General features: G+C 42.2%; 1 protein-coding gene across 3 annotated transcripts in view; it reads right to left on the bottom strand.

The window, feature by feature from the left end:
* DOK5 (docking protein 5) overlaps nucleotides 1-26,267 on the bottom strand; it is a 122,488-nt gene that overhangs the window by 25,617 nt on the left and 70,604 nt on the right. For all 3 annotated transcript variants that reach the window (XM_073682761.1, XM_073682759.1, XM_073682758.1), the window contains exons 2-3: nucleotides 15,352-15,459; nucleotides 5,619-5,733 (exon numbers count right to left, since the gene is read on the bottom strand). In XM_073682761.1, coding sequence (XP_073538862.1) covers nucleotides 5,619-5,733; nucleotides 15,352-15,459 — 223 coding nt within the window. The remainder of the gene's footprint in view (nucleotides 1-5,618; nucleotides 5,734-15,351; nucleotides 15,460-26,267) is intronic.

Genomic DNA, 26,267 nt, shown 5'->3' with positions numbered 1-26,267 from the left:
CCCCGCGCACACAGTCCCGGCGTGGGGAGCAGTGACTTACGGCAGCTGATCTCTCCTTGTGAGCCGCGCATGGCAGTGACGTCATGCGCAGCTCACATGAAGAGATCAGTGCGGGCAGACAGGTCGCAGCGCTGGAGGAGAGAGAAGAAAGGTGAGTAGGAGTGTTTATTTTTTTTATGTGCAGCATGATGAGTATTAGGGGGATCATGCATACTAGGATAAGGATGAGGGGGCCATACATACCAGGGTAAGGATGAGGGGACCATACATACCAGGGTAAGGATGAGGGGGCCATACATACCAGGGTAAGGATGAGGGGGCCATACATACCAGGGTAAGGATGAGGAGTGCCATGCATACCAGGATAGGGATTAGGGGTGCCATGCATACCAAGATAAGGATTAGGGGTGCCATGCATACCAAGATAGGGATTAGGGGTGCCATGCATACCAGGCTAGGGATTAGGGGTGCCATGCATACCAGGATAAGGATTAGGGGTGCCATGCATACCAGGATAGGGATTAGGGGTGCCATGCATACCAGGACAGGGATGAGGGACCATGCATACCAGGACAGGGATGAGGGGTGCCATGCATACCAAGATCGGGATTAGGGGTGCCATGCATACCAGGCTAGGGATTAGGGGTGCCATGCATATCAGGCTAGGGATTAGGGGTGCCATGCATACCAGGCTAGGGATTAGGGGTGCCATGCATACCAGGATAGGGATGAGGGGCCATGCATACCAGGACAGGGATGAGGGGTGCCATTCATACCAGGACAGGGATGAGGGAGCCATGCATACCAGGGTAAGGATGAGGGGTGCCATGCATACCAGGAGAGGGATGAGTGGTGCCATGCACACCAGGATAGGGATGAGGGGTGCCATGCATACCAGGATAAGGATGAGGGAGCCATGCATACCAGGATGGAGGGGTTCCATGCATACCAGGATGGAGGGGTTCCATGCATACCAGGATGGGGATGGGGACTACGTATAAAAGGAAGGGGGGCATATATACCAGGATGGGGGATATTGTCAGAACTGGGGGACATTACCCCTATACCAGTGTCAGCAGAAGACCCCCTCCCCCTTAAAAGTGCATCATGAACACATTTTGGCTTAAATTTTTTTTTTTTTCCTCCTCTAAAACCTAGGAGCGTCTTATGGTCCGGTGCATCTTATAGTCCGAAAAATACGGTAAATGTATTTTTCACCGTTGAAAGCAATGCAAAAGTGCAAAAATGCATCAAAAATGCTACGTGTGAACATAGCCCAAGGTGTGGAGGAGCATTTTTGTTTTTGGTTATTTATTTTACCTTATATACAAGTCATTACCCTGAAAAGGATGTTCCTTAACATTTTTCAAAGGAAAATCCATTTTGGTTTAGTTTTTGTATGTTTTATTGTGAGTCCGTAAAAGTGGCGTAATACTCTGACAACATTGTTCACAGCAGTGACCCGGGAGTCAGAGATGCTTCCAGGGATCTTCCCATGCTGTTCCCATGTCATTTGAGCACTGTTCCCAATCAATTTCTCGGCCCCCTGCAGACCTCCGGGGGGCCGCCGGAAAAATGCTTGAGTTTCCCATAGACTTACATTGGGCTCATTACTCGAACCGAGCACTCGAGCATTTTAGTGCTCGCTCATCACTAGTCTTAATCAATACATAACAAGGGTTAAGAAACTTTCAAATAGACAAAAGAGTCCAATTCAATATTTGTTTTTAGTCACTTTTCTTTATTTGTCTTATGGTATTTGTAGACCTTTTTTTGCTCCAAATTCTTCATAATGGCGCCTGCCACTTATGAATTTAGTGCAAAATCAAAAATGCTATTTATTTTTTACTTTAACCTTTTTTAAAACTTTTTATCTAAAAAAAAAGTTGCATGTGCTGCTTAAATATCACAAAAAAGGTGCAAAAATTTTAGACGCATAAAATCACTCCCGGGAGGTCACTGGAGTACATTTGCTCAAAAATTTAGCGACTTTTCGAAAAGTTGCAATTGATAAATTAGGTGAAAACCCCAAACCTAGCCCACAATGCCGAACATAAAAAAAATTAAAAAGATGCAAATAAAAGAATAAAGCACATAAGAAAAATAGTGAAAACAAAAACTAGACAAAAAAAAGTTGGAAATGTCATAATGAATCCGACCTTTGTGTTTCAATCTCTCATCATTATCAAGATCTCTGCATGCTATCAGTGAATGGATATATTCTTTTTTTATATCCAGAAGATGAAAATCCATTTAATTAAGTCCTGCTTACACGGCTGAAGATTGTTATTCCTCCAAATGCGTTTTAAGTTGCAATTATATAATTGGCTCTTCTCCAGCCCATTAAGGCTGGTTTTCAGCAGCAGTGACGGTCGCTCTGTGTCTCACGGCACTTACTTCTACAAAGCGCATCATCGATGGTCTTCAGAAACGGTCAATAAATTTCACATCTGGTTTTTAGGCTTAATTGGAAAATGGAGACTAAAATATCGCTTCTCTCATCAGTCGTGTAAATTAGTGGTAGAAGGTCAAGTGTGAGAGGAATCCGCAATGTTAGTTGTTAGGGGTCAACCTGTAGCTTGGGGGGCTGAATACATCATATGAATTATGTTTCATATGCCATTTCTATTATGTGCTGTGGTTCTCACTTCTACCAGAAGAGTTCAGTAAAAATGAGCTGATCACAGGTCGGCTTCCTGCTGAGTGATCCTCTGTGATCGGTGCTCAGTTTCCCTGCAGCTCCTCCCCAGGCCAAGTGAGGCTATGCTGTCCAGCTAATCATCTGCAAGGGCATTCTGCCAGTCCAGGGACATTTGCATAATGTTATATGTTTTATTTCATTATCTATCTTTGATAGATATGATGGTTAGAGTATTTGTTGTACTTTGCTGCCATCTACTGGGCCATTGTTATAATATGTTGTTCATGTATTATGACTGTGATTTCCCATAATACCTCTTTTTCTGCAACTCCTCCTATCTTTTTCCTCACTTCCTTCTTGTGGTCAGTACCATCTTAGGCAACATGTGTATCAGAACTGAAGAGAGGATTCTCCTGTTACCGCTAATCTAAAACTTTAACTTCAACCTCTAACCTTCATCCTCCATGTCTTACCTCATCTCACCAAGGTACTGTGAATAAAACCTGTTAAAATTCATCACTGCATCGTCTTTCCGGATTAACTACATGCAGCTGGTCAAGAATAGGAGCAGAGGTTAGCGAGTAACACTATCAGCCATTGCATGTACAGAGATCCGTGCTCACATCCCTCAGACACATCTCACCCACGTGCATCGGTGACAGAATAGAGGCATTACACAGTTCTGGGTATAGCTAACATCAAGGGGTTTACCACAACAGAGAGGGACCAGAAGACCACAGCATCTGATTTCACGTACTCCTGCACTGATTAGAAGCACTTCAACATCATATTAAATGGTGCAAGGTTTCTGTTAACAGTGCAAGGGTTAAACTGTTCAGTTGAAAGCTGCTGGAGCTTTCCAGCTTTCTCAGCTGTTCAGTATTGGCCACTCCCCTCTCCTATATATACTGCCTCTGGCAATCAGGATTGCCAATGTTAGTTTCATACTGCCTGGTGTGGAGTGGAGTTGTTGGTTGTTTGAGGAGGCATTTGAAGTGTTGTGCTAAAGACTCTTGCTTGGTTACTTGTCTGTGTGCTTATCCTCATTCCCTCCTATTTGTTTTTTCCTTCCTTTCTATACTTCCCGGTGTTCCACTCTGTTGTTTGTGAGTGCATATTTGTATGATTGGTATTTTCTAGTGATGAGCGAGTATGTTCTGTTAACCCTTTCGCCGAGTATACTCGGCCGAGCACCGAGTAGTTACAGCTGCTCGATGATATGTTTGAAACACTCCCGTGTGCATGATTTGCGACTGTTTGACAGGTTTAATACATGGGAGGAATGTCTATTTCTTACACATTCCTCCCATGTATTAAACCTGTCAAACAGTCGCAAGTCATGCACACTTGAGAGTGTTTCAAACATAACACCGAGCAGCTGTAACTACTCAGTGCTCGGCCCGAGTATACTCGGCGAAAGGGTTAACAGAACATACTTGCTCATCACTAGTATTTTCATTTATCCCTGTATGTCTTCCCTTGCTAGTCTGATTTGTGTATACTTACATACAACTACTCCCCACTTCCTTGGGTGAGGGACAGATAAGGGCTGATTCAAGAGCTCAGAAAGGTACGTGGCCCTGGCGTCTTCACCATTAGAAGTAATCTGGTCAGCAGGGATAGCTATGATGCCCCTAGCTTTAGTGATAGGGAAGGAGCCCCTAGCTCCGGGATATCAGACAGCAGAGCCATTACAGTCAATAGGTTCTCTGTGCAATGCCTGAAAGGGCCAGTTCTTTGAAGGGTCTTAAATGTGGGGGCCCAGTAATCTATCAACTTAGTACTTATTAATATGATATTCAAAAGTGAGTTTTATACACTTAACACCATTCTTAAGTGGTAACTCCACCTCCCTGTTCATTTTTTACTTTATTACAGGTGATCAGATGTCCGTGAGATTCACACATCTTATACTAAAGTAACAGCTTCTCCATCAATTACTGCATCAATTGTTGCTGACATCCAGCCACCACATCATGTCTGATAGGTTGTCATGGTTACTGATATCACTGGTTTAATACACTAATCAATGCCATGAAGAGGCCTTTACGAGGGAAAGTCGCATCGGTCCTACTCCTGGGAATATGGTGTGGGGTGGGATAATGTACAGTAGTTGGACCCCTCTAGTCTTCATTCCAGGTATACTAACAGCTCTGCGTTACATTGATTTGGTGGTGGATCTAGTGGTAAGGCAATTTCTCCAAAGTGTCCCAAGAGCCGTTTTTCAACATGACAACACCAAGCCCCATGTTGCTCGTGCTATTGTGAGCTGTCTGTGTGGCCTAAACGTGCTGTCATGGCCTGCAGCGTCTCCAGACTTGTCTCCCATCGAGCACATTGGGGACATCATTAGTCAGCAATTGTCAGCGGATCTTGATGATTTGCCCAAGTGTATTCAGCAGAACATTCTGGAGATTTCTACACATAATGGTAATACTCCAGACTGAATAAATCGAGATGCTTTTAAAATTTTGTTTCCATATTTTTATCATTTACATATCTACCCATCCGGTGATTGCCGTAATTCCACGACTTTTCTTTGTTGGTGTAGCAATTTTAATTTTGAGGAGTATATATCAGTAATATATTGACATTGTGATCAGACTGTATATACACATTTTATACTACAGTAACAGCTTTACATCTATTACTGCTGACAACCAGCATCTACATCATCATTGAGAGATTGTCACAGCCCTTTCCCCGGTTATTGACTATAATATACTAATCATATAATTACATTATGATCAGACAGTATGATCATGTCAGTTTCTATACCCCTCAATATAGCACAACATTGTACTTCTGCTATGACAGATATTGACAGGGTACGGCCATTCTTCATCTTCTATGTAAAACGGATATAAATACAGTGTAATGGGGTCTTTGAGGCCAGAGAGCAATCAGGGAGTGATGGTCTAACTGCAGCATGGCGCCTGGCCTGGATGAGCCTCTATAGGTACATCCCATATCTTACCTGACTCACAAGCGAACGTTTTGGAGGTTTCATCCGTAAAGAATATTTCCACCGCGTGCTTCTTGGTTGTTTTCGGGAGTCTGACGATGCTTTTTACATTGTTGAGCTCTGTGACCTGGAATAAGAAGATGTATGGATGGTTATTGAATGGATGTAATCTGCAGTCTCCAGCTATCCCATAGACTGGGCCTGCAAGGAGGAACAGGGGCTCATGCAGTTGGAAAGTTGTTCATGATCACATGGACCCCCATCATCACTCGAATAAAACCAGGTTCCCACAATGAAGATAAAGACAAAACAAAACAAACCAAAAAAATCTACTATATAATCGGCTTATCTCGTCTGTCCGTCCAGGAAATCCCGCGTCGCTGATTGGTCCGGCCGCGGCCAATCAGCGACGCGGGATTTCAGAACAAGATGGCGGCCGTTAGCGGCCCATCTGCTGCACGGAGGTCAGCGGCGATGCAGCCGGGAGATGACCGGCGCTAGCCGGTCATCTCCCGGCTGCTCGCAGCAGAAGTACCCCGACCGGCAGCCTAGGCGGCGCCGCTCCACGGTCCTCCCTTCACACTTGCCGTCGGAAGATCCGCAGCCCTAGCCGCTGATCTCCCGACGGTAGCCGCATGGAGGTCAGCGGCGATGCAGCCGGGAGATGACCGGCACTAGCCGGTCATCTCCCGGCTGCTAAAAAGCGGAAGTACCCGCACAGGCAGCGCCGCTAATTACGTGCTGGCTGTGCGTGGTCAGCGATGTTGTCACAAGCAGTATTGACAACATGACGTAATTATAAAATTCATTAAGGGCCCCGGGGGAATAAATTGGGGTGTTAATTTAAAGTAGTGCACAACCCATTTAAACACTGCTTCGCTGATTAGTCGAGCCCGGTTGGCCGCATACATATATGCACATGTGTTAATTCATAGTTTTGATACATTCACACTGAAGGCATCAAAACTATGAATTAACACATGCGGAATTATATACTTAACAAAAAAGTGTGAAACAACTGAAAATATGTCTTATATTCTAGGTTCTTCAAAGTAGCCACCTTTTGCTTTGATGACTGCTTTGCACACTCTTGGCATTCTCTTGATGAGCTTCAAGAGGTAGTCACCGGAAATGGTCTTCCAACAATCTTGAAGGAGCAAAGCAGTCATCAAAGCAAAAGGTGGATACTTTGAAGAACCTAGAATATAAGACATATTTTCAGTTGTATCACACTTTTTTGTTAAGTATATAATTCCACATGTGTTAATTCATAGTTTTGATGTATAATGTACAATTTTCATAGACATGAAAATACAGAAAAATCTTTAAATGATAAGGTGTGTCCAAACTTTTGGTCTGTACTGTATGTGTGTATATTGTAGGGGTTTCAGCTCTCTGGTAGCTGCATGGATACACAGTCACAGGATTTTTATATAAAAACGGAATAAAGTGTATTGTTCTTCATAAACTTTACAGCTCCAAAATGAAAACAGCTTTTCTTCAACACAAATTAATTAAAAAAAACAGTCCACCATGAAGAGTCTTTCTTCAGCTCCAACACAACACACACTGATGAACTTACCCAGCTGCCTGTTATTTGGCCTGTAGGACCTAGGCTAGAGTATGGGAGCGACCTTTCCCACCCAGAATCATTTTGTCACTCCTAAATCCTGAACCCAAAATCCAGCCAAAATAAAAACCATCTCAGTAACCTATACCTGCCATCCAGGACCTTACTGCTTGCTTTCTTACGATATATATTTTTTTTGGGAGCAACAGCGACCTAGAAACCCTCCATAAATCATGTCCTGAAGAATAATATGCAGGCAGCGCTCTCGGTTCTGCGCTCCCCTGCGATACCTCGTGCCTCATGTCACAGAAACACGTATTGATTAGCGTTTGCAAAATGTACAAACAGCTTCATTAAGGGAACAAAGAGCTGAAAGCGGTGACCAGCCTGACCCCGTCCTCCACGACCACCAAACCCTTTAACACTTTCACCGACAAACCGCTCTCTCTGCCTGTTACCATAGATGATGAAAAAAAAATTACATCAAAGTATCTGCCTGGTACATGACAAGGAAATAGGGGAGCTCATTATAGCCTTTAAAAAAATGAAATATTTATAGCATTTACAGCTGCACAGAGTATTTCAGGAGAGGTGACAGACCATGAGATACTGTTTACTGGGAACAGGAGGGTCCACAGCAGAAAAGAATGTACAGTGCCTGCAAGTAGTATTCAACCCCCTGCAGATTTAGCTGGTTGACACATGCGGAATTAACTTGGCATTGTGACATTTGTACTGTAGATCAGCCTGGAAGTGGGAAATGCACTGCAGCAAATTTTGTTTTTGTTTTTTTTTTTGTTTTTTTTTAAAACGTTAAAAGTTAATTCAGAGTGTCATTTATTATTCAACCCCTCAAACCACAAGAATTCTGTTTGGTCCCCCTAAAGTATTAAGAAGTATTTCAGGCACCAAGAATAATGAGCTTCACATGTGTGGATTAAAGATCTCTTTTGCCAGCCTTTTCTGACTATTTAAGACCCTCCCCAAACTTGTGAACAGCACTCAGACATGGTCAACATGGGAAAGACAAAGGAGCATTCCAAGGCCATCAGAGACAAGATCGTGGAGGGTCACAAGGCTGGCAAGGGGTACAAAACCCTTTCCAAGGAGTTGGGCCTACCTGTCTCCACTGTTGGGAGCATCATCCGTAAGTGGAAGGCTTATGGAACTACTGTTAGCCTTCCACGGCCTGGACAGCCTTTGAAAGTGTCCTCCCGTGCCGAGGCCAGGCTTGTCCGAAGAGTCAAGGCTAACCGAAGGACAACAAGGAAGGAGCTCCGGGAAGATCTCATGGCAGTGGGGACATTGGTTTCAGTCAATACCATAAGTAACGTACTCCACCGCAATGGTCTCCGTTCCAGACGAGCCCGTAAGGTACCTTTACTTTCAAAGCGTCATGTCAAGGCTCGTCTACAGTTTGCTCATGATCACTTGGAGGACTCTGAGACAGACTGGTTCAAGGTTCTGATGAGACCAAGATCGAGATCTTTGGTGCCAACCACACACGTGACGTTTGGAGACTGGATGGCACTGCATACGACCCCAAGAATACCATCCCTACAGTCAAGCATGGTGGTGGCAGCATCATGCTGTGGGGCTGTTTCTCAGCCAAGGGGCCTGGCCATCTGGTCCGCATCCATGGGAAGATGGATAGCACGGCCTACCTGGAGATTTTGGCCAAGAACCTCCGCTCCTCCATCAAGGATCTTAAGATGGGTCGTAATTTCATCTTCCAACAAGACAACGACCCAAAGCACACAGCCAAGAAAACCAAGGCCTGGTTCAAGAGGGAAAAAGTCAAGGTGTTGGAGTGGCCTAGTCAGTCTCCTGACCTTAACCCAATTGAAAACTTGTGGAAGGAGCTCAAGAATAAAGTCCACATGAGACACCCAAAGAACCTAGATAACTTGGAGAAGATCTACATGGAGGAGTGGGCCAAGATAACTCCACAGACCTGTGCCAGCCTGATCAGGTCTTATAAAAGACGATTATTAGCTGTAATTGCAAACAAGGGTTATTCCACAAAATATTAAACATAGGGGTTGAATAATAATTGACCCACACTTTTATGTTTAAAATTGAATAAAATTCAACTGAGCAACATAACTTTTTGGTTTGTAAGATTTATGCTTCTGTTCATAAAACCTACTCTCATTTGCAGTTTGAAGGCTCTAACTTATTTGCATCTTATCAAACCAGCTAAATCTGCAGGGGGTTGAATACTACTTGTAGGCACTGTATAAGGAGCACAGCAGTGCTTATCTTATGGGAGGTAGAAGACTGAGAGTAGCATAGTGAAAGGAGCGGGGTCTCCCAGCAGCACAGAGCATTCCAGGAATGGTATGTGATAATTTTTTGGGAAGTCACAGATTTAGATTTATGCATTGCAAGAAGCAGTACCTTCACAGCAGCACATAGTATTTAAGATGCATGTTGTGACCAACCTGACCCCGTCCTCCACCACCGCTAAACCTACTAACACTTTCCCCAGCAAACCACCCTCTGCTGGTTACCATGGATGATGGAGTAAAATAATGAGAACATATCTGCCTGGTATTATACTGTAGCCTTTATAGGACCATAGCGTGCACTAGTCCAAAAAAAAGAAAAATATTTACAGCTGTGCAGAGTATTTCAGCAGAGGAATGTGCTGATCTTGTTGGAGGGCACACACTGATAAATACCATACAGTGGTGGCCAAAAGTATTGGCACCCCTGCAATTCTGTCAGATAATACTCAGTTTCTTCCTGAAAATGATTGCAATCACAAATTCTTTGGTATTATTATCTTCATTTAATTTGTCTTCAATGAAAAAAACACAAAAATAATTGTCCTAAAGCCAAATTGGATATAATTCCACACCAAACCTAAAAAAGGGGGTGGACAAAAGTATTGGCACTGTTTGAAAAATCATGTGATGCTTCTCTAATTCGTGTAATTAACAGCACCTGTAACTTACCTGTGGCACCTAACAGGTGTTGGCAATAACTAAATCACACTTGCAGCCAGTTAACATGGATTAAAGTTGACTCAACCACTGTCCTGTGTCCTTGTGTGTACCACATTGAGCATGGAGAAAAGAAAGAAGACCAAAGAACTGTCTGAGGACTTGAGAAACCAAATTGTGAGGAAGCATGAGCAATCTCAAGGCTACAAGTCCATCTCCAAAGACCTGAATGTTCCTGTGTCTTCCGTGCGCAGTGTCATCAAGAAGTTTAAAGCCCATGGCACTGTGGCTAACCTCCCTAGATGTGGACGGAAAAGAAAAATTGACGAGAGATTTCAACGCAAGATTGTGCGGATGGTGGATAAAGAACCTCGACTAACATCCAAACAAGTTCAAGCTGCCCTGCAGTCCGAGGGTACGACAGTGTCAACCCGTACTATCCGTCGGCGTCTGAATGAAAAGGTGACTGTATGGTAGGATACCCATGAAGACCCCACTTCTTACCCTGAGACATAAAAAAGCCAGGCTGGAGTTTGCCAAAAGTTACCTGAGAAAGCCTAAAACGTTTTGGAAGAATGTTCTCTGGTCAGATGAGACAAAAGTAGAGCTTTTTGGGAAAAAGCATCAACATAGAGTGTATAGGAAAAAAAAAGAGGCATTCAAAGAAAAGAACACAGTCCCTACAGTCAAACATGGCGGAGGTTCCCTGATGTTTTGGGGTTGCTTTGCTGCCTCTGGCACTGGACTGCCTGACCGTGTGCATGGCATTATGAAGTCTGAAGACTACCAACAAATTTTGCAGCATAATGTAGGGCCCAGTGTGAGAAAGCTGGGTCTCCCTCAGAGGTCATGGGTCTTCCAGCAGGACAATGACCCAAAACACACTTCCAAAAGCACTATAAAATGGTTTGAGAGAAAGTACTGGAGACTTCTAAGGTGGCCAGCAATGAGTCCAGACCTGAATCCCATAGAACAGGGTTCCCCAACTCCAGTCCTCAAGGCCCACCAACAGGTCATGTTTTCAGGATTTCCTTAGTATTGCACAGGTGATGGAATTATTGCCTGTGCAGGTGATGCAATTATCACCTGTGTAATACTAAGGAAATCCTGAAAACATGACCTGTTGGTGGGCCTTGAGGACTGGAGTTGGGGAACCCTGCCATAGAACACCTGTGGAGAGATCTCAAAATGGCAGTTTGGAGAAGGCACCCTTCAAATATCAGGGACCTGGAGAAGTTTGCCAAAGAAGAATTCCAGCAGAGCATTGTAAGAAACTCATTGATGGTTACCGGAAGCGGTTGTTCGCAATTATTTTGGCAAAAGGTTGTGCAACCAAGTATTAGGCTGAGGGTGCCAATACTTTTGTCTGGCCCATTTTTGGAGTTTTGTGTCAAATGATCAATGACTTGATTTTTGTTTCATTCTCTTTTGTGTTTTTTCCTTGCAAGCAAATTAAATGAAGATAATAAGACCAAAGAATTTGTGATTGCAATCATTTTCAGGAAGAAACTGAGTATTATCTGACAGAATTGCAAGGGTGCCAATACTTTTGGCCACCACTGTATATAGTGGAAACTGAAAGGTCCACAGCAGCACAGAATATTTAAGGAGAGTGGCAGGAGCAAGGTCTCCAGGCAGCACAGATGATTCCAGGATTGAAGTGTAATAACTTTTTTGGAAGCCACAGACTTACATTTATGCAGTGCAAGAAGCAAGACCCTCACAGCAGCACAGATTATTTAAGATGCAAGTTAGTTGCTTCATTAATAGGGTACAAAATAAAAGCTAGAAACATTGTACCAATTCCTGCCGGAATATCTAAGCCTGCTTTATGTGATACTATTTGCACAGCTAATGTATCTAAGCCTATTACGTGTGATACTATTCACAAATCTGCTGTATCTAAGCTTATCTTGTGTGATACGTTCCCGAAGAATCTAAACCAATATTTTCTATAACAAGCAAAAGAAAAAAAAACACAGGAAACATTTACCCACTAGGTCCAGGGGTCACCGACCGTGGCTGAGCTCTCTGTCAGTCTGACATAACCTGAGCGTAGATGGTGGCAGCAGTAAAGGCAGTGCATTAATAATAATCACCAGCAAATCCTCTATATACTTCAATTACTGCACTCTCCGCTAATGATTACGGCTGAAAACATCATTTATATGGCAGAAAGCATAAGAAGGTGTTGGACGTGTGCAGCCACTCTGATATACATTGTGTGGGGCATAATTATGTGACATTAAAGGTTTCTCCTCCTGCGCCTTTCACTAATGTGTGATAAATGCCTCTGAAAAGTGTGACAGCAAAATAACAGTTGTCACTATAATTCTCCTGCAAAGGTCCCGACTGGCCCTCTACAATATAATTTATAAATTGTTGGAGTGAAGTAATCATAATTCAGAACAGGGAATTGTTCAATGTGGATAAAACTGCAATACATGTACAAGAAAATAAGCACTAAAATGCCGCCCCCTATGTACAAAAATATAACTATTATAATACTGTCCCTATGTAAAAAAAATATATATATAAGTACTATAATACTGCCTCCTATGCACAAGAATAAAACTACTATAATACTGCCCCTATGTTCTAGAATATAACTACTATAATACTGCCTCCTATGCACAAGAATATAACTACTATAATACTGCCCCTATGTTCTAGAATATAACTACTATAATACTGCTCATATGTACAAAATATAACTGCTATAATATTAACCCTTATCTACAAGACGATAACAACTATAATAACGCCCATATGTACGAGAAAATAACTTCTATAATACTGCCCCTTATGTACAAGCATATAACTACTATAATACTGCCCCTATGTACAGGAATAAAACTACTATAATACTGCTCCCTATGTACAAGAATATAACTACTATAATACTGCCCCCTGTGTACAAGAATATAACTAATATAATACTGCCCCCTGTGTACAAGAATATAACTACTATAATACTGCCCCTATGTACAAGAATATAACTACTATAATATTGCTCCCTATGTACAAGAATATAACTACTATAATACTGCTCCTATGTAAAAGAATATAACTACTATAATACTGCCCCTATGTACAGGAATATAACTACTATAATACTGCTCCCTATGTACAAGAATATAACTACTATAATACTGCCCCTATGTACAAGAATATAACTACTATAATACTGCTCCCTATGTACAAGAATATAACTACTATAATACTGCCCCTGGGAACCATCGAAAGGTAAGGATGATGTTGCTTTATTATTTTTCTTTTATTGCAGGAGATCGTTGGCTTCAGCTGGAATGGGCGTGATGGTTCGTATGGTTTAATTTAGAACAATAAAGAATTGTGTGTTTATTTCAATTAAAGGACTTTATTCTGGGTGTTTGTGGGTTTTTTTAATTTTGACTATGGGGTTAGTAATGGGGGTGTCTTATAGACTCCTCTCCATTACTAACCTGGGCTTGATGTCAGCTGGCATTATAAGCTGAAATCAACCCCAGCCCTATTACCCCACTGCCACTTCTACAGGGCAGTGGGAAGAGCGAGGCTAAGTGCCAGAATTGGCGCATCCTATGGATGCGCCATTTCTGGGGCGGCTGACGGCTGGTGTTTCTAGCCTGGGAGGGGGCCAATATTCATGGCACCCTTCCTGGGCTATTAATATCAGCCCCCAGCTGTCTGCCTAGCCTTTGCTAGCTATTAAAATAGGGGGGACCCCACGTAATTTTTTTGGGGGGGTCCCCCATTTTAATAGCTAGTAAAGGCTAGGTATTCAGCTGGGGGCTGATATTTGTAGCCTGGGAAGCTCCGTGGGTATTACCCCCTTCCCAGGCTTCAAACATCTGCCCCAGCCGTCTGCTTAACCTCCGCTAGAGCCTAAAATTATGGGGAACCGCACGTCAATTTTTTTTTAAATAAATCCTTTATTTTAACACTAAATGACAAGTACAGGAATCAACAGTGTCACTGTACTTATTATATATGTGACTGACATGTTTCTATCTATCTAATCTATGTATGATTCTCTATTCCTTCTATTCTAAATTGTCGGGTACCGCTGCTGAATTGCCGGCCGGCTTTTTTAAAGAGACGGTGCATGAAAACACTATTATTTTTTTTAATAAATCCTTTACACTAAATGACAAGTACAGTAAGCAACACTGTCACTGTACTTCTTATATATGTGACTGACATGTTTCTATCTATCTAATCTATGTGTGATTCTCTATTCCTTCTATTCTAAATTGTCGGGTACCGCTGCTGAAATGCCGGCCGGCTTTTTTAAAGAGACGGTGCATGAAAACACTATTATTTTTTTTAATAAATCCTTTACACTAAATGACAAGTACAGTAAGCAACACTGTCACTGTACTTCTTATATATGTGACTGACATGTTTCTATCTATCTAATCTATGTGTGATTCTTTATTCTTTCGGTTCTAAATTGTCGGGTACCAGTGAATGCCGCTGCTGAATTGCCGGCTTTACATGTTTAACTGTGAGCACTGTTCCCATCGATTTGGGCACCAACCACCATGGCTGTGGCATTACAGTGAGTGGCAGACAATCCCTGCATGATTGGTGCTCTAAATAGCGCCAGACATGCAGGACACGCTTTTTGGTGCACGAACAGTTATCGAACATAACCTCCAACAGCCGAATTTTTTGCAAATCGTTCGGGTTCGTCGAACAACTCGAACACCGCCCAAAACAGCTCGAATTTGAGATTGGCGAACAGTTCTAGTCGAACACCGCTCATCTCTAATAACTACTATAATACTACCTCCTATGTGTAAGAATGTAACTACTATAATACTGCTCCTATATACAAGAATATAATTACTATAATACTGCTCCTATGTACAAGAATATAACTACTATAATATTGTCCCATATGTACAATAATATAACTGCTATAATACTGCTCCTATGTAAAAGAATATAACTACTATAATACTGCCCCCTATGTACAAGAATATTACTACTATAATACTGCTCCTATGTACAGGAATATAACTACTATAATACTGCCCCCTATGTACTAGAATACTGCTCCTATATACAAGAATATAACTACTATAATACTGCTCCCTCTGTACAACAATATAACTACTATAATACTGCTCCTATGTACAAGCATATAACTACTATAATACTGTTCTCGGTGGAGATGAATATAAAGCTTCTCATGCCTTCATGCAGAATGTCTCATATTTACCTTATGATAACATCGGAAGTATGCTGCTCGCTCATCTGAAAACTTTTCGATACGCTTTGGTCCTTTACTGGAAGCCTTCTTGAATACTAACCAACACCTCTGATAAATCTGCAGGTAGAAAAGCAGAGATCTGTCACACACTGAAAAGTTTGGAGAAACTTATTGTAACCCCAAAATACGTTAAGTTTTATATTGTTCATATATTGCCTACATTTTTTTGAAAGCTCAAGGCTGTGGCTTTCTGTACCCAAGTACAACATGTCACATAAAAAGCTATCAAGGATGTGGTCCATCGTAAGCCCACTCCCAGAAGACAAGGGCCCAGAAGGCCAAAGCGGAGATTGGGAATAGGTGACCTTCTCTTGCTGATTCTTAGAGAGCCCAATGTTGCTCATAGCATCCACATGGGCAGCCATGCCATTGTTGGCCAAGAGCCATACTGTATTTCCGCCCATCTCCCCAAAGAAGCGAGCAAGATATGCAGGGGGGTCACATAGGTTTTCTCTTAGACCAGCAGGAGGTAAACTCATAAGGTTATCACATCCATAGTAGTCCTTGTGACAAAGCAAATGCATATCAGTGAACACAACAAAATAAATTAAAAGGAACCAGTCATCAGATTCAGGCTGCCAGAACCACGAGCAGCATGAATCAGACACTGGCAGTACATGGGCAGCTAGATACTGTATGTTTTAGTCTGAAACGTTGTCAACAAGCCGTCCGGGGACTAGGGGCTTTTAAACCAGTATTATGCCAACAGATGTGCAGTGTCCATATACACAATCAGAGAAATGGTACTGTACAGTATGCATAAATACAGAATAAGAGAAGTGGTACTGTGCGGTGTCCATATATACAGAATAACAGAATTGGTACTGTGCAGTATCCATATATGTACAGAGTAAGAGAATTTGTACTGCACAGTGTCCATATATACTGAATAATAGAACTAGTACTGGACAGTGTCCATACATACAGAATAAGAGAAGTGGTACTGTGCAGTGTCCATATATACTGAATAATAGAAGTAGTACTGTGCAGTATCCATATATACAGAATAAGAGAAGTGGTACTGTGCAGTGTCCATATATACAGAATAAGAGAAGTGATACTGTGCAATGTCCATATATACAGAATAAGAGAAGTGGTACAGTGCAGTGTCTATATTTACAGAATAAGAGAATTGGTCCTGTGCAGTATCCATACATACATAATAAGAAAAGTGGTACTGTGCGGTGTCCATACATACAGAATAAGAGAAGTGGAACAGTGCAGAATAACAGAATTGATACTGTGCAGTATCCATATACGGTATGTACAGAATAACAGAGTTTGTACTGCACAGTGTCCATATATACCGAATAAGAGAAGTAGTACTTTACGGTGTCCGTATATACAGAATAAGAGAATTGGTGCCATACAGTGTCTCTATATGCAGAATAATAAACGTGGTACTGTGTAGTGTCCATGCATACAGAATAAGAGAAGTTGGTACTGTGCTATGCACTATGTGGGGCCATTATACTGTATGGAGCACTATGTGGAGCCATTATACTGTATGGAGGACTATGTGAGGCCTTTAGATTATATGGAGGACTATGTGGGGCCATTATAATGTATGGAGCACTATGTGAGGCCATTAGACTGTATGGAGGACTATGTGGGGTCCATTATAATATGTGGAGGTCTGTGTGAGGATTACAGTTGTGATGGGGTCCCATACTTTGCCAGGGGAGGTTGAGGAGGAGTTCAGTAGGGTCATCATATCATGCGTGTGGAGGAATTCACTGTGGGGGTAGCATACTGTGTTTGGGGGCACTTTTGTTTGCATCATACTTTATAATCTATATTGTTCAAGGTTTTTTATGCTTTGTTATTACATATTTAAATCAGACCATTGGGCCATATGCTTTTTACTGCTCTTACATAACATATTATATTATTCCAATATTTTATTCTAAGATCTATTAATTAAAATGTACTTTGTTTGTGGGACAACCCCTTTATGTTTATTTCCGTAGGAAAAAGTTCATCGTTATATTTGATAATAAGGAAAAACTTTCTTAATTGTAGACATTTTTTTTAATAAATATCAATGTTGGCTCACGACTTTGTCCAAGCTTTTAATTTTAGTCCTCTATGTATTTGAGTTTGACATCCACGGATAGAACAAGAGGCCAGTCAGCAATGATGTGACATTGTGCTCTTAGGTGGCTCCATCGGTTGGAAGGTTATGTGTTTCTTTTCCCTATGACCCTAATGCTGCATTATGGCTAATGTGGCACCCCTGTGGGTTCAGTCGCCACAGAGGTACTGCATCTCACTCAGAGGTGTGGTACCCCACTCTCAGGTAAGGAGGGAGTACTACCCGGGACCCACACACCCAAATCCAACACGACACCACTCCAGACCAGCAGGAGGGGCAAGTTGCATGAAGCCACTGCTGAGCCCTGTCCCTGGTTGGAAGGGGGGGAGCCAAGAGAGGGGGAACCATGTAGTGGGTGTGGGTGGAGGAAGAAGTTCAGGGGAGCACCGTCAGTAGAAGTATAAGAAGAAAGGGAACCATCTAGAAGGAGTTGAGTCAGAGCCAGTCCTGCTCAGGAGAGCAGTGGAAGGGTCCAGGCTCCTGGCTCTAGTGCTTGGAGCAGGAGTTGAGAGGAGAGAGGAGAGCGGGCCTAGTCTGAGAGGCCCAGGAGAGAGAGGACGGGAGCAGAGGGAAGGCTCCAGAGACAGAGGGGATCCCAGGGGCACGGGGAGTGCAGGAAGCAACCCGTGCGCCCGAATCTACACGGACGTGGAGGGATCAGACCGCAAAAGGGACCGGCCCCTAAACTAGTGGAGAGCAATCAGGCTCAGCTAGATAACCGGAGGCTACTGTACTTGCAAGGTGCAGCTGCCAACCACCACAATTACATTGCCGAAAAGGTGGCCGCATAGGGTCCAGGGGACTGCACGTCGCCCGACAAGATCCGAGGCTACTGGCTTGGGACACTGATTGTGAGGTGCAGGGCAGGAGGGTGAGAGCCAGTGCAGTGAGACGACCGGGAAAGGCACATAGAACAGGGTCCCGTTTAAGTACTCCTGAAATACTTGAGAGCTGCTGAACCCCTTCCTTGGTGAACACAGGACGAATTGGGCGGTTATAATCCGGAAAGTGTAATCTGAGGAATTTAACAACTGTGAGTAAAACCTGAAGACTGCACCCCACTGTGTCCTTGAATAATTGCTGCGCCATCACCAGCCCTGCACTACACAGAACCAGCAACTTCTACCTCATAACATCATCTACACTGCCCTGGAGCTAAGCTCTGCCTATGGAGAGCTGAACCAACTCTGCTGTGTCACCACCAGCTCCAGAGGATCTGCACCGCAGAGGCGGCCCCATATAGCTGCATACCACAGGTGGCGTCACGAACATTATCTCTATAAAAACTTTATTCCCCTTTTACCTTCCCCTTTTATTGACCGCCCTGGGTCACGGACCGGGTCACTGCCACCGTGACATCCCCCATCACCGGCTACCGAGCACCCCACGTCCCAGGGGGCGCGTCACTAATATCTCACTTTCCTGTTCCCCCTCCCACAGCTGCTTAGAGTTTATTGATGGTGGAGATTTTCCCCATCCACTCTAGAAAACCTCTGGTAGAGCATAATGCAAGGAGTTTGTATGTTCTCCCTGTGTTTGCGTGGGTTTCCTCCGGGCTTTCCGGTTTCCTCCCACACTCCAAAGACATACGGATAGGGAATGGAGATTGCGAGCCCCAATGGGGACAGTGCCCATAATGTCTGTAAATTGAATTGTAAAGTGCTGCGGAATATGTTGGCGCTATATAAATAAAAAATGGACATAGATAATCTCACTACATTCTGCATTGATGTAATCGTCACTTTAAATGTTGGTGGATTTCCAGGATGCAGCAATTTCTGCATTAAACTCATTCTGATACAGTTTAATTAAGGAACCGCTGTATCCGGGCTGCGGGGGAATATCGAACCATGCACGGGTCATATAACCTTTCATTCTCCAAGTGGATTACGCCGGTAGTGATGATCAATAGTAGTGACCCAGGATGTCGGAGACGGCTGTGTGTCCTCTATGATCCGGGCTCACAGGTCGGGGGTCTGTTTGGTGCACACTTCTCCTCTGCTGTTATATCCGTCAAGCAATCAATAAAGATTATCCGGATTACCACTCCATTTACATCTCAATAATTTGATTCTTTCCGGTTTTATGTGTTTCAGGAATGTCATCAAATAAAGTTACAACCTGAGGACCCCGTGCAAAAGCTACACGTGTACCACCAACCTGATAGTGATGACATCACACATTGTGGTATATATAGAATAATGAAATAAGTAATGTCATCATTTATGACATAAATGTATAAAAAAATGCTTAAAAGGGTTGTCTAGTGATCACTTGCTGATCTGTGGGAGTCCGACCACTGGGACCCGCACAAATTGTAAGAAAGGGGAATTGAGAGTGAAAGATAAATCGAGGAGACATAGGGTGACTGCAGACTTTCGTGATAAACCTGGACAAAAGTTTACTAAGGAAAACAGAAGGGAATAAGGAAAAGGAATAGTTAGCTCGCCAATCGTTAATTAGCAGTTTTCACGTATCAGGCAGCGCACGGAGCCGTCTCAGTCTCGGACATGGAAACACAATATAGAAAAACAAGAGAATCTTCCAGCGATAGCCAAAAAATATATAAAAAAACATGAAATTTATTGATCACATTAAAAGCTTTAGTAGCAGGTCACCAAGATGAGTCCAAGAGAATGATACAAACAGACCAATGCGTTTCAGCTTATCGCCTTAATCATGGTACTGAAACGCGTTAGTCTGTTTGTATCATTCTCTTGGACTCGTCTTGGTGACCTGCTACTTAAGCTTTTAATGTGATCAATAAGTTTCATGTTTTTTTATATATTTTTTGGCTATCGCTGGAAGATTCTCTTGTTTTTCTATATTGGACAAGAGTTTGGTTCATATGTAAAGATTGCGGGAAACCTTTATATGGATCCGAATGAGGAGAGAAGGGATCTGATCATGGTTGATCTGTCATCATTTTTTTCCCTCACTGACATTGAGAAAATATTAGATCATTCTTATATTAGTTTATACCCAAGTCTGTGATCTCCAGCCTCTTTAGTCTTTTGTGTTTGTTTTTTTAAATAAAAAATATACTGCTGTTGTTAGGAAACTGTTAGCGAGCTGCTTTTCTCTGATCTGATCTTATTATTAGTCTAGTTCAATATTGAGGAGCTGCAGCAAGTAATATGATATATAAACTATAAGTATAATTATAAAAAAAAACCATCACAACTAGTGTTAGGCTGTGTGCCCACTATACGTTTTTTAACCGTTTCCGCAGCGGCAATTCCGCCACAGAAACGCTTACAAAACGCTTGGTAGAAGGTCTGCCATGTTCCCCAATGATAATCCGCATGTGCTGTGCACATGCTGCGGAAATTTCCGCTGCGGATTATCATTGAGGAAAAATCCGCAGCACTACCAATTATTTTGCGGAAGCGCTGCGTTTTCGCCGCCACTGACTTGCATTGGAACGCATGGAATCCGCATCACTGCATCTGTACATGCGGAATCCATGCGTTTCAATGTTCGGATGGTAACCGGGTTTGAAGAAGAGGAGACTCTCCTCCGGACCCGGGTACCATAGAACCTGTAAAAAAAAGAATAAAATAAAAAATAAACATTATATTTACCTTCTGATGGCCCCCGGTGTCCTCGTCTCTGCTTGCCGGCAGCCTATAGGACCTGCGGTGACGTCATTTAGTCATGTGATGGGTCACGCGGCAAGCAGAAACGAGGACTCCGGGGGCCATCAGAAGGTAAGTATATATTTATTTTTTATTTTTTACCATTCTTTCGGTCAAACTATATAAATCCATGCCGTTTGCATGGATTTATATAGAGTGACCAAGTTGTCAAGCACTTTCCAAGTGATGCTAAAATCAATAGGAAAGCGCTTGTCAACCCGCATGCGGAAATGCATGTGAAGAACGCTTCACATCCGCTTGTCCCTGGCAGGAAAAACGCATGTACAATCCGCATGTACAATCCGCATGTACAATCCGCATGTACAATCCACATGTGTTTTTTCTGCCAGGGAGATGCAGAAACGCTCAGGAAAAATCCAGAGCATTTCTGCATCGTAGGCACATAACCTTATCCTCCTCACCATCTAAAATTAGGGTAGGGATGAGCGGACCCGTGGATGTTCAGGTTCGTTGGGTTTGGTCGAACTGTAGTCCAAAATTCGGTTTGGGTACCAGAACTTGACCCGAACTTGACCAGAACTCCATAGAAGCCAATGGTGACCTGACCTTTGGTGCTGCATAATGGCTTTAAAATGTTCGTTGTAAGGGCTAGGGGGCTGCAAAAGGAAGAAAAATGGGGGTAAGAGCAGGACAATTGCCCTGCAAACAAATGTCAATAGGGTAGGCAAATGACTTAAAATAACACAGAATAAAAAAAATTAAAATAATAATCTTGAACTAGATAGATATGGGATAGATGGATATTCGTCAGATGAATTAGTACCTTGCTTACTTGTATTAACCTAATAAATAAATCATTTAAAAAATTAACGTGTGGTCCCCCCTTTTTTTTTTAATAACAAGCCCAGGTAAAGCAGACAGCTGTGGGCTTATGTTATTAGGCTGGTTAAGTTCATTGATATTGGCCCCTTCCCAGCCTTAAAATACAAGCCCACAGCCGCCCCAGAATTGGCACATCCATTAGATGCGCCAATTCGGGCACTATGCACAGCTCTTTCCGTTTGCCCTTGCACGGTAGCAATCAGGGTAATAGTTTATGGGGTTGATGTCAGCTTTGTAGTGTCAACTGGCATCAAGCCCAGGGGTTATTTAATGGAGAGGTGTCTATAAGCCACCCCCATTACTAACCTGGTAATCTAATAAAAAAAACACACACACAGGAAAAAATTCTTTATTTAAAAAAACACTCCCCCACACCTCATTTACCAATTTATTAAAAAGGAAAAAAAAAAAAAAAACATGAAGATCCAACGTAATCCAGCAAATCAGAAGTAGTCTGCAAATGTGAACCTGAAAGATATTCACTAATTTATTATTAAATAAAAATCCCCACAGCTCCGACGCAATCCTCTATGAGTCTCGGCGACTCTGATGATTGGTGTAGTTACTGATGTCACCGCTGCTTAGAGCTGCCGGGTCGTGCGGGAGCCAGGAGTTCTGATTCAGTTCTGCAACCATAGGTCACTCCTGGTCATGTCTCACGAGTGATGACGCTATTGAGCTACTGACGTCATCGCTTATGAGACCTGACAGTGAGCGACCTATGAAGCGTCGTTCTAAGAACAACGCTCCATAGCTTGCTGTACAGAATCACTGGACGTCGTGGGAACACCATGGATTATGTCGGAGCTGCGGGGATTTTTATTTAATAATGAATTGGTGAATTAGGGAGAGTTTCTTGCTTTTATTTAACTCTTTTTATGTCTTTCAGGTTCCCATTTTTAGACTACTTCTGTTTCACTGGATTACGTTGGAACCTAATAGTTTTTTTTTTTTAATAAATTGGTGAACGAGCTGTGGTAGAGTGTTTTTTAAAATAAACAATTTTTTCCTGTGTGTTTTTGTGGATTACTGGGTTAGTTAGACTCCTCTCCATTACTAAACCCTGAGCTTGATGCCAGCTGACATTACACAGCTGACACCAACCCAATAAACCATTACCCTGATTGCCACCGCACCAGGGCAATCAGGAAGAGCTGGGCAAAGCGCCTGAATTGGCACATCTAATGGATGCACCAATTATGGGGCGGCTGTGAGCTTGTATTTTTAGACTGAGAAGGGACCAATATCCATGGACTTTCCCCTGATAATTTAAGCCCACAGCTGTCTGCTTTACCTGGGCTGGTTGTCAAAAATAAGGGGGACCCAAAGTAATTGTTTTATTATTATTTATTTATGATATAGATGCGTTTTTGGGTGCATTTGCACAGCGTAAACCCACTTTACAACACGTCCTTTTTTTAAACTGCGGATTTACAGCATCGAATGCAAGTCTGCTCAGAACAGAATGGCGGCACCACCCGTGATCCGACATTCATACAGGTTAGATCACGTGGTGCGATAGCCAATGCTCCATAAGTGCCCACAGCCTAAAAGCTTGTTGAATTGCTGCGCTGAAGCTTTTCAACAAACTTTATTCAGCACAGTAAACAGTAAAAAACTCTGTGGTTGGAGTTCAGCAGTTTGGGTTCACTCATCCCTACCTAAAATAAATCAATTCAACTGGAGCTGCATTTTAATCCACACCTCCGTCTACTTAGGAACACCCACAAAATCCCCCCAAAAACACCCATTTTGCAATTTTTGCAGAGGTGCCTTTTAGGGTGACTTTTTAGTAGACATTTACACAAAAGAATGGAAGTTTTTCAAGAAATGGCTAAAGGAAGGCCTAGTTGCACCAATGGTTAACCTGCTTGTTGTTGATGGTTTCTATGTAGCTTTTTTTTTACCTTAACCCTTCGTCACAAACAATAGGCCTGACAGGCACATCTCTTTTACTTTCATTTCTCCTTCCTCACCAGATTGTGAGGAAATCCCCTCCCTCCAGGTAGTCTCTTGTCTCTAGCAGCTCTGTGAAACCTCATACCACAGTTGGATTGCAGAGCTTCAGGAGGACAGATATAACTGCGCTAATCTCTCAGGCTCATTGTATGTGAACATGTCACACTCAATAAGGTTGGTATTTTATGTTTTTATTCATCACAATTGTTTATTTAGCTTGTTTTATGAATGTATAGCACAAAGTGTGAGGATATTTCATAGAAATAAGGCAGATTAAAAAAGAAAGTGTGCTGCTCAGGCATATACAGTAGTTCTCTAACACATATTCCTTCTTTTGCTTCAGATTATCTGCTGAAATGGAGAGGAAAATGTACAATTTATCAAAAAACCTTGATGTTGAGGAAGTAACAAACATGCTGTTAGATGATGCAGACCCCACACTGAATGAGGATTTAGGAGAGGAAAGTGAGATTGATTCTCATGATGAGGTGGAAGTATGTGAAGTGGATTCTGAAACAGAGCAAGATGGTGACAGTGATGAGGATGAAGATGTAGAATCTTATTATATGGGAAAAGATAAAAAAAAACAATGGAACAAGAAGCCACTCCAGAAAAAACGTAGGGAACCTCACAACATTATTACTCACCTTCCTGCAGTTATAGGAACTGCAAGTAATGCAAAAACTGCAGTTGAATGCTGGAATACTTTATTCACAGATGACATTCTTGACTCTATTGTCACATATACCAACCAATATATAGACATTATAAAGGACAAGTTCATCTGCAACAGAACCATCAAGGCCACAGATGAAATAGAACTGCGTGCTTTTTTTGGATTATTATACCTTGCAGGAGCTTATAGGGCAAATAGACAAAGTTTGGAGGAACTTTGGAGTAAAGATGGGGATGGAGTTGAAAAATTTGGTCTTGTTATGTCCATAAACAGATTCAAGCTTCTAATTCGTTGCCTTCGGTTTGACGACAGAACTACCCGACCCGAACGTAAAACACATGACCGACTTGCTCCAATTCGTGATATATTCCAAAAATTTGTTGAAAACTGTAAAAAAAGCTATTGCCCTGGGGAGAATCTCACTATTGACGAAATGCTCCCTGGTTTTCGTGGTAAATGTGCCTTTCGTCAATATATTCCATCAAAGCCTAACAAATATGGAATAAAAATGTATGCCCTTGTTGATGCCAGTAAGACCTACACTTACAACCTGGAAGTTTATGCAGGAAAACAACCAGAAGGTCCTTACTGTGTCAGCAACAAACCCAGTGATGTTGTAAAAAGACTGGCTGAGCCCTTATTTGGATGGGGTCGCAATATAACAGCTGACAATTGGTTTTCAAATTGTGATCTGATTATCTGAAATTGCAGAAGCTTTCATATGTCGGAACTGTAAGAAAAAATAAAAAAGAATTGCCTACACAGTTTGTAAGTGTGAAAGGGAGACAACAGTACAGCAGTATGTTTGCATTCCATAACGGAAAGGTTTTGGTTTCCTATGTACCACAAGCAAAAAAAATTGTACTTCTTCTATCAACACTTCATGATGATGATGCCATCGATCCTGGGACTGAGGCACAAAAAAACCCGGAGATAATTACATTTTATAATACAACCAAAGGGGGTGTTGATACAGCTGATCAGATGTGCTCAACTTTCAACGTCAGCAGAAACACCAAACGCTGGCCAATGGTCATATTTTTTGCTATGCTGAATTTGGGTGGTATAAATTCACAAGTCATTCACCTTGAAAACAAGCTTGAACCACTCCATAGACGATTCTATCTGAAAAAATTGGCCCATGAACTAGTGCTTGGAGAGCTACGCAGGAGAAGTATGAAAACAATCGGTATCCCCTCTCGCCTTCAAGTTCAGCTCAAAAGATTCCGCCCAGAAGATGATAGTGAAAATTCACCACCTGTACCACCTCCCAAAAGAAGGAAATGCACCACCTGCACCACGGAAAGCGGAATCAGAAGGCTTTCTAATTATGAATGTCACAAATGTCATAATGCAATCTGCCTGACACATGCAAAAATGATGTGTAATTCTTGCTCTTTGCTCTGCAAGGGTAATTTTTCTGGGGAAACTTCAGGATCTAATTCTGATTGAATATGTGTTTAATAGTACTTAAGGTACCTTAAAATTAAGTTTGTTTCCATAAATTTTCTTTGCAGAGTTTTTTGACAGAGTTGAACTGGGGACTATTTGGCGGGAGTTTTGAAATGTTTGTATTTCAGAGTTATTAGTTTTATGTTAAGTAAATGGGTTTTTTTGCACCTGATTATGTGTAGTCTCTTTTATTACATCCCTA

This window comes from Phyllobates terribilis, unplaced genomic scaffold (assembly GCF_046119375.1).
Source record: "Phyllobates terribilis strain yellow unplaced genomic scaffold, ASM4611937v1 Scaffold_5__5_contigs__length_657084704, whole genome shotgun sequence".
Classification (NCBI taxonomy): domain Eukaryota; kingdom Metazoa; phylum Chordata; class Amphibia; order Anura; family Dendrobatidae; genus Phyllobates; species Phyllobates terribilis.
This window is presented reverse-complemented; position numbering and strand designations above follow the sequence as displayed.